Source organism: Frankliniella occidentalis, unplaced genomic scaffold (assembly GCF_000697945.3).
Source record: "Frankliniella occidentalis isolate FOCC.00 unplaced genomic scaffold, Focc_3.1 Scaffold37, whole genome shotgun sequence".
Lineage (NCBI taxonomy): Eukaryota > Metazoa > Arthropoda > Insecta > Thysanoptera > Thripidae > Frankliniella > Frankliniella occidentalis.
The window spans coordinates 806,977-815,843 of record NW_026267167.1 but is presented as its reverse complement, the minus strand read 5'-3'; the positions used below and the strand labels follow the sequence as shown (position 1 = coordinate 815,843).

Sequence of the window (8,867 nt, the reverse complement as noted above, 5' to 3'; positions counted from 1 at the left end):
TCCCTCCCTCCCTCCCCTCTCTTTCTTTGCTCTCCCGTAATCACTCGAACTATTTTGCAGGCCGCACTCGGAGGGAGGCGCCTCCACCGCCCGAGCCCGCGAGCAGGGCCGCCACGCCTGCGCCCTGCACGCCCACGCCAGACAGGTGAGTACTTCGCGCGGGAAAAACAAAATGTGTGGAAGGGAGAAAAACACAAAACCATACTCTCGTAGTTGTACTATACCACATGCACTGGTCGCGTGCCCATCCCCTCGATGCTCATACGGCTCCATGGCCCCGCGCCAGTATGCAAACCGCTCGCACGCGTGCATGCGGTACAGTATAACTACGAAAGCATGCGGCGTTAGTGAGCCACCTCTTACAAACAACTTGTTGCCTGACTGTTCGAGCAAAATATTGGCAACAATTTCGAAGACAAGTATTTTTGTAGCAGCTATTTTTCTTTAATAAAAAAAAAGAAAGAAAAAGAAACAACAGACATCAAAACAACAGATGACTTTTTGCAATTTGTACGATCTGGAATTGGCCAGAAAAAGAAAATAACACTTTTGAAAATGTTGCCGACATAACGTTTTTGTCGAAGCAACAATCGTTTGTCGCACATTTCTATACGTGATTATTGTTGCATTATCAGACGAAGGGCGTACACCGCACTCGAATTGAATCAAATAAGTTCAGAGGGTATTGGGCACTTTTTCTACAGCATGCTTTACAACATTGTTCACATGGATTAAAGTTTCTAGTGGCTTAATTACAGTGGTCCCTCGATATAGTTACCTCGATATAGATACGCGAGTCATCCCCACCACTCCGGGTAGGCGGGCGAGAGGCGACTGAGCTCTGACAAGTGATGAGACGGTCCGGCACCCAGCTGCCAGGGGATTAGCGACCGGCGGGGAGAGGTCCAAGCCGGGCCGTTCGCCTGTTCCGATCGAGTTGTGTTCTGTTCGAAAAACGTTCATTATGTTCATTGCATCGTATTGCTTTTTAAAAACCATTTTTTTTACGTCCAAACCGCATGTCTAAACTCCAATTTTGAGGTTTTTAGCCGTTATTTGGCAACCTGTGCTAAAAACCTCAAAATTCGAGTTTAGGCATGCGGTTTGGACGGAAAACAATGTTTTTAATAAAGCAATACGGTGCAATGAACATAATGAACGTTTTTCGAACAGAACATAACTCGATCGGAACAGGCGAACGGCCCGGCTTAGACCTCTCCCCGCCGGTCGCTAATCCCCTAGCAGCTGGGCGCCGGAGGGTCCGGCTCTGCCCCGAGCCCCGCCCAGGCGAGGTACCCACGCCCTACCTGGGTTCACTCGATATAGATCCGTGGCGAAGCCCAAATCGCGTATCTATATCGAGGGAACACTGTATCAACTGCTTAAAATGAGAATATTTTTTTCTCGTACAACGCGAGTTTTATAGTGGGGGACCCCTCGTGAAAACCACGAGACTACGACTACGTGGAAGCTAGAAAGGATAGCTATCCTTTCTAGGTGGGGAAGTGACCGCAGCTACCAGCGGGAGCGGAGCGGAGGGGACGGGAGGAGGAGAGGAGGAGGGAGGAGGAAACGGAATGGAGGAGGGGGAGGGGCTCCGTCACTCCGCAGGACCCTCCCCATCCATCTCGCACTATATTTCACGCTGCCTGGCCACGCAGATTAAAACAAGCCACCCCTCCTCGGCCACTCCTCCTCCACTCTCCACCACCCTTCCTCTCCCCCCACCCCCCTCTCCAGATCACGTCGTCTGTTCTCACGACGGCGGGCGCAGTGTCACCCGCACCCCCAGCAGCCGCCCCACCTCGCCCTGCATAAATATGACCGCCCGTTCAGCTTTTCGGAGAGAGAGAGAAAATGGGGAAAAGGGGGAGGGGTGGGGGGATCGGCAGGGCGCAGGGCTTTCCCGAGCTTTAGCGGGGCGGGCGAACTTATTGAGCCATAATTTCTGCAAGCTTATCGCATCTAGTCTATAAGAATAAGTGGGCGTCGAGGTGGGCGTATTGTGTCCGTAAGTCTGTTCCAGGTGCTCATAGTGTGTCAACTCGAGCGTTTTTACAATCCTCATCCTCCCGAGCGTCAAAGGCCAAATGCAATCTTAGGGCCTGGCGGGGCGGGGTGGGGTGCGGTTGTCCCCACCTGCGGGGGAAACTTAGAACGTCGCGGATATCAAAATCGACGTCGACGACTTTCGGTGCCAGGGCGATCAATCGATGTCTAGACGTGAACAATGTATGGAATTCTAAATCATTTCAATAAGAGCGATTCGACCATTTTTCGACATCGATGTCGGCCTGTCGTCGCTTCGATGCCGCGCGCTCCCCCCTTTTGTGCTCCAATATAGCGAGTGCCGATTGTTTTGCGGCTGATGTACGAGCGCGGCCGGAAGGGGGACCACCGCGTCCGAACTGACCGCGGCCCAGCCGTGCCCAGCAGCCGGGCCCAGAGCCCAGCCCAGCCCTGCCCAGCCCGCGGAGGGGGCGCTCCCGGACGCGGCCAGGCCCGGCGGAAGCCACATGCAAATCCATAGTATAGTAGAGGAGAGGAGAGGAGGCCGGCCGCCGGAGTCCGCAGCGGGGTCCAGGGTGTAGAGATTTTTAAGTCTGAAAATTTTGCCGAGGAAGAAAAAAACAAAAAATTGAAATGTTGCCAGAAAAATTGAAAAGAAATAAAACTTCTCAGGAAAAAATTGGGACATTTTTCAAAAAATATTTGTGCGTTGTTGACCGCCTTGTCGTTCTCTCTTACAGGGGCGTCCTCCCACCGGTCCTCCGGGTGTGTCGTTGCGTTTGTTGACCGCCTCGTCGTTCCTTCTGTTGCAGGGGCGAGCCCACGCCGGCGCGCGGCCTGCGGGGCTCCATCGAGCGCTCGCTGCACCGCGTCAGGCACATCCTCACCCCGAGGCGCAAGCTGGACGGCACGCTGGCGGACGGCGTCAGCCCGCTCGCGCCGCGCCCCGCCACGCCCGCCGTCCTGTCGGCCAAGGTGAGCGCCCGCAGCGTAGGCAGCACGTACGACTCCCGCGGGGGGTACAAATAGTTTGGGGTCGCAAAAGGATCAGGGCTGGAGTCTGCAGGACCCTACAACTTTTTTCTTACCCCTTGGCTACAAATATCACGGGGTCCCCTATGGACTCCGATGACGGTTCTGATCCTTTCAGGGACCCCTTTACTATTTGTATGCCCCCTTAAAACAGTGTGGGACCGGCATCTCATTGCTGACCCCTCTTTACCACGTGTTAAGCAAGCAATCTGAACGTGTGTCTCGGTTGCAGGGGCTTTGCAACGTGTCCACGGCTAGTCACAGCGACCCCGATGAGGTGCTGCAGGAGCTCCTCCAGGCGCTGGCGAGCAAGGGCATCACCTGCAAACAGAAAGGGTCAGTGATCTGCGGTTTTTGCACCTTCAATTTACTTTCTGAAGTTTTTTTTTTCTTTTCTTTCGGTTTGCCTATTTGTCGGCTCTGAAAAACGGAGCTCTGAATTGTGGAATTTTCGTCTTTTTAGGTTTACATTGCGTGGCAAAGTGGACGCCGAGAAGGGTCACCAACTCTCCTTTGAGCTCGAGGTTTGCCTCATTCAGACCTGCTCGCAAACCGTTCGCAACCCTCCCCCGCCCGTCGTTGGCATCAGACGTAAGAGGCTGAAGGGAGACGCCTGGTGCTACAAGCGCGTCTGCGAGGAAGTGCTGGCACTCGCTCAGCAACAACGCAAGATTTGAATTGTATCGTGTAAAAGTACATTGGGCTGTCACACCTGGCAGAAATGTATTTGTACTACCTCATAGTATTTACAAGATCTCTTTTCCACTCGGCGTGGAAAAGGTTCTGTTTTCGTGAAAATCTAAGGCACAAACCTTTGGTGCCTTAGTTCTGTCCTTTGAAGTCTGATCTGCCATTGTTTAGTCGGTGAAACTCATAATTTTTTACAAGTTGACATTAAAGTGACATTATAGATAATTTTGATGGGGAGGCTCTCTCCGCATTATTATAAAACCACCGTATGAATGACTATTTATTTAAGTTCATGTTTGGTGTCAAAAATGCTTTTATATATAATCGATCACTCGAACTTTGGTCTTTCTTTTGGTCCCCTATTACTTTGATGGAATTTTTCTATGTTCGTTTTCATTCTTGTGTCAATTCTATCATCATATTTTATATAAATATGTTGACAAGAACCATATGTTGAACTTGAAAATTGTTTCATCAGAATGCGGCTTTTTCCATTACTGTAGGGGTTTTCTTCGTATTTTATTCGTGTAACATATGTATGTAGAATGTTTAGTTACTTTCCCTTGGTGGCTTAGACATATTCAATTTTATTCCTCTTTGTTTTACCAATGCAAGTTATCATCTTGTGTTCTCATGTACCCATCTTATGAAAACACTGTGATTCAAAAAAGTGCCTTTTATCATTTTGATATTTTGTAAAAATTTCATTAAAGTTGATATATGTATATTTTTAATCTACCGCGGTCATATTTCTTGCTCATCCCTTTCCATCTGGCACAGCTGTACAGAATCTAGGTTTCGGAATTAGGACGATGATTCGAGTACGAGCGGCACACACTATACGCACTGCCTTCGTTAGCAACTTTTTAGTGTTTTGACTTATTTATTAAGGAATTTTTATATTAAAGTTTTGATGAAGTCTGATGAAACTTGATCAGCTTTGGAATACGGAGGTGGACTTGTTGGTGAACCTTTGACTTCCGCGCGTCCTCCTGTTGCTCCTACGGGGAGGGTGCCGATCACGATGGGCGCCGAGACTCTTAGGTTTATGTGACCCTGGTCGACCACGGCATTTGCCTAAGAAAATATTGTGAAAGTTAAGTCATTGGGTCCACTACTACTTTTGCTTCCCCCCCCCCCTCCCTTTTAAAAATAAAATTTTTAAAAAAAAACCAGTTACATCTTACCGTCAGGAAGTATTTCCACTTGACGTGTTTAGACTTGTTGTTCTGGACGGTCGGTGGCGTCCTCTCTGGTACGGTGATGCTGTGCTTGAAGGCCTTCGCTTCGCCGCCTTTTACCTGGCTGTGTTCGAGCTCCACTTTCGCAACTTTAATGAATTCAGGGACCTTCCGCAAGTTGAAGTAGTATTTGACGTGCTGCAGGAGAATGTCAACACCTTGTTCGATCACGAGTGGCAGTAGCTGGAGCAACGATGGGGTTTATGACAACGGTACGTCACCTGGCTCACTGCAACCTCCACTCTGTGCACGACGAAGGTGCTCTTGTTGTCGACTTCGACTTCGAATGGGATGGTTTCGCCGGGGACGTACCCCTGGCTCGGCACTCTGACGCTCATGGTGAGGGGCCCCGACTTGCTGCCCAGGGTCCAGAAGTACTTGCTGTCCGTCTTCGCGAAGGGTTCCTGGGAAAAGCATGGAGATTAAAGTGTTTGTGTGGTTCGTGGCACTTATAAGAGATTAGGAGAGAGCGCCGCGACGTACGTGCAGGTGCAGCACGAGGTCGCGGAATCTTCAATATTCGAGAGGTACCTAATGAAATGCCCTCGCACCCCTCCCCCTCCCTTTCACACTCTAAAAGTAAATAAATACAAATAATAATTGCAAATAAATTTTGCCATTTTCATCAGGAATCCCTTTCTCCCTCGACTTCCCAACTCAATCATATTTCCAGAGCCGTATCTCACTTCTAAAATGAGCGCACACTGATCGGAGGTCTCGTTGGTAAATGGAACAATTTTTTTTTGACGAGTTTCTGGGTAAAATGGGCCATTTGCCCTGAAAATATGTGATTGGAGAAAAGAGCGTACACTCCCGTGCGAACAGCCATATGCACTGATAAAATAAGTGTTCAACTGCTCAACACTTCTAAGTGTGCAACTGCAAGTTAAATACTTGCAAGTGTGCAACTGAAAGTTGAATACTTGCAAGTGTGCAGCTCGGTAGGTGTGCACTTGCAAGTGTGCAACTCCTCGGTTGAGCACTTGCAAGCTTGCAACTCCTCGGTTGAGCACTTGCAAGTGTGCAACTCCTCGGTTGAGCACTTGCAAGTGTGCAACTCCTCGGTTGAGCACTTCCTACACAGTAAGCGTCCAATCTATGGAAGTGTTCAACAGAGAAGTTGCACACTTGCAAGTGCACACCTACCGAGTTTAACTCTTGCAAGTGTAGTACAACTACGTAGTCGGACACTTTCAAGTATTCAACTTGCAGTTGCACACTTACAAGTGTTGAGCAGTTGAACACTTAGTTTATCAGTGGGCAGGGGCAGGGTGGTGGTCCACAGAGCTTATACCGCACCAGATGCAGGCGTGTGGACGGGCTTGCCGACCCTAGCTCGCCGTTTCGCCTCATACGGCCCCGTGCGAGTATGCAACCCGGCCGCACCGGCTGCATCCGGTACACTAGAAGCAAAATAAAGGAAGGGGGTCTGTGGACCACCCTGAAGAAGCCACCTAGCTGCAAATGAAGACGAACAACCCTGAAGCAACGGCGATGATGCTTAAAGGAGAGACCCTCTGAATACTTCATAACAATAACTACTTCTAATAATGCAAATTCAGACGTTACCGAGAATTGAGCCTAAGACCTGCTGCTCCGAAGTTGACGCCTCTAACCTCGACGCCACCGTGACAACTTTCGGAAGCTGATTGAAGGCAGTAAGGTATATTTCCATCTAACGACTGCAGAAGAGGAGCTGTCCTCACGAACATGAACCTTACCGCGATGTGCGGCAGTAGCAGGTTGAGGTCCACGGGCTCGAACACGATCATCTCGGACTCGGCGCTCTGGTCGTCCGCCTTGTCCCAGCGCACCAGGGCTTTGGCCGAGAAGAGCGTGCGGCCCGTGTTCTTGCTCGTGAAGGAGCTGGGGACCGTGGCCGGGAGCGTGAACTCGAAGGGGTACGCGTGGGTGCCCGGCTCGAGCTTCGTGTCCTGGTGCTTGGGCTTGTCGCCGCCGCCAAGGAGCTGCGTCTTGCTCTTGTAGAAGATCTCGTGCGGGGGGTTCACCAGACGCACTGCGACAGGAGGATGGGGGGTTGGATTTAGCGAAAAAATCGGTAGGTATGAATGAACGAATGAATTCACAAATAAATGAGGGAGTGAATGAATGAATGAACGAATGAATGCACGAATGAATGAACGAATGAATGAACGAATGAATGGACGAAGGGAATGATGAATGAATGATAATGATGATGATGAATGATGTTAATGTAGACCTACATATAGTGCCGACCGCCGTCATCTGGTTGAGCAGGGCGAGGACGCCGTCCAACTTTGTCTCACCCTTGAGTCTTAGCGTGATCTCTGCAATGTGGACCGCAAGAATGATTTTAAGATCGAACCCACACTCGCATGCGATATCGAATCGATTATCGGAGCGCGCGACTTCAGATGTCATAAAGGTGTCAAACAAACAGGACCATCATTTTCGAGGCCCATTCAGCACATCTTGGAAAAATCGTCAGTTTTTTTTTCCGATATCGTCGTCGCCCACCTTTGATGGACGTGGGCTGGTCGAGGTGGACGATGACCCTGCCGGTCACCGTCTCCCCCGCGAGGTACTCGGCGCTCGGCCTGTCGTAGACGATGATGACGGACATGGTATGAGCCGTGTGGCGATCGAGGTGCACGACGACGACGATTGCCACGTCCGGAGCCAAGGACGACGACGCCGTCCACCGACACACGAAAACAGACTGACGCCACGGCGGAAATCGGCACTGTTATATCTCTGGCCGTGTTGGGATAGTGGTGGTGGATAAGGCCCACCTGGCCGCGTGGACCCCGATGATGACACCACCCACACGTGAGTGACGCATCGGCACGAGGGCGATAGTGGCCGGCGCCGGACAACGCGGCACACGCCCGGCCTGATAAAAAGGGAAAGAAATAAGAATTTTTTCACAAAAAAATCTCAATGTAGAATCGACCTTGAAAGCAGATGATACAAATTTACACTCTAAATGTAAAGGGACAATTTTGTCCGTAGATTTGCAACGATTTCGTGCACATCCAGAAAGGATGCAATTTTGTTCCTAAAACTAGACAAATTGTGTGAAACTTCACACAATTTGTCCAATTAAGGGAACAAAATTGCATCCTTTCTGGATGTGCACGAAATCGTAGCAAATCTACGGACAAAATTGTCCCTTGACATTTAGAGTGTATTAATAGGCTAATGTTCTTATTTTTTCTCTTATTAGCTGCTTTGAATTTGTTTTTGGTTACTTTGCAATCTTGCGATTCGGCATTCGGCGGCATAGTGGTGTAGAGGAGGACGTTCGGGACGGGCAGGGCGACCGACGGCGTCGTCGTATTGTTGGGCAGGGAAGGAGCAAGGAGCCCATCCTTGCGCAGTATTGTTAGACGGCAAATGAAGGGGCCTAGCGCGACACTCACTCGGACGCCATTCCTCCAGCGCACAAAAACTAATATCTGGTTTTGCACTTCGTTGTCTCTCCTGCTGATCGAGAGTTGTAGCTAGCTGACAGCTTAAAGTTACTTATGTATTCTTTATATGTAGTGAAAATATGTAAGGTATCATCTGCCAAAAATATTCTTGCGTTGTTGCCCGGCGCGCTTCTTCGTTGTTCTCTCTCACAGGGGCGTGCCGCGAGCGTGCTCTTCTTGCCGGGGCCTCGTGGTGTTGACCGTCTTGTCGTGCTGTCTGTCGCAAGAGCGAACCAAGGCCGGCGCGAGGCCTGCTCGGGGATCCATCGAGCGCTCGCTGTACCGCGTCAGGCACAGCCTCACTCACCCCGAGGCGTAAGCTGGACGGCACTAAGGCGCACGGCGTCGGCCCCGCCTCGCCCCGCCACGCCCCGCCCCGCCTCGCCCCGCCACGGCCCGCCGTCCAGTCGGCCAAGGTGAGCGCCTACGGGGTAGGCAG

The 8,867-nt window shown here is 50.6% G+C and overlaps 2 protein-coding genes across 4 annotated transcripts in view; one reads left to right on the top strand and one right to left on the bottom strand.

The window, feature by feature from the left end:
* The window catches only part of LOC113217579 (maternal embryonic leucine zipper kinase-like), an 8,517-nt gene extending 4,047 nt beyond the window's left edge, over positions 1 to 4,470 (top strand). The window contains exons 11-14 of the mRNA XM_026437536.2: positions 61 to 145; positions 2,823 to 2,985; positions 3,275 to 3,378; positions 3,506 to 4,470. Coding sequence (XP_026293321.1) covers positions 61 to 145; positions 2,823 to 2,985; positions 3,275 to 3,378; positions 3,506 to 3,719 — 566 coding nt within the window. The 3' untranslated portion in view covers positions 3,720 to 4,470. The remainder of the gene's footprint in view (positions 1 to 60; positions 146 to 2,822; positions 2,986 to 3,274; positions 3,379 to 3,505) is intronic.
* Positions 4,471 to 4,595: 125 nt separating this feature from the next.
* Positions 4,596 to 8,867, bottom strand: part of LOC113217568 (arrestin domain-containing protein 4-like) — an 8,117-nt gene continuing 3,845 nt past the window's right edge. The window contains exons 1-6 of one of the 3 annotated variants that reach the window (XM_052266304.1): positions 7,473 to 7,694; positions 7,199 to 7,282; positions 6,695 to 6,990; positions 5,195 to 5,377; positions 4,920 to 5,111; positions 4,596 to 4,809 (exon numbers count right to left, since the gene is read on the bottom strand). In XM_052266304.1, the coding sequence (XP_052122264.1) occupies positions 4,630 to 4,809; positions 4,920 to 5,111; positions 5,195 to 5,377; positions 6,695 to 6,990; positions 7,199 to 7,282; positions 7,473 to 7,578 (1,041 nt within the window). In that variant the 5' untranslated portion in view covers positions 7,579 to 7,694 and the 3' untranslated portion in view covers positions 4,596 to 4,629. Of the gene's footprint in view, positions 4,810 to 4,919; positions 5,112 to 5,194; positions 5,378 to 6,694; positions 6,991 to 7,198; positions 7,283 to 7,472; positions 7,695 to 8,867 lie in introns of those variants that run through there. The other 2 variants (XM_052266305.1, XM_052266306.1) reach the window with 2 other exon arrangements.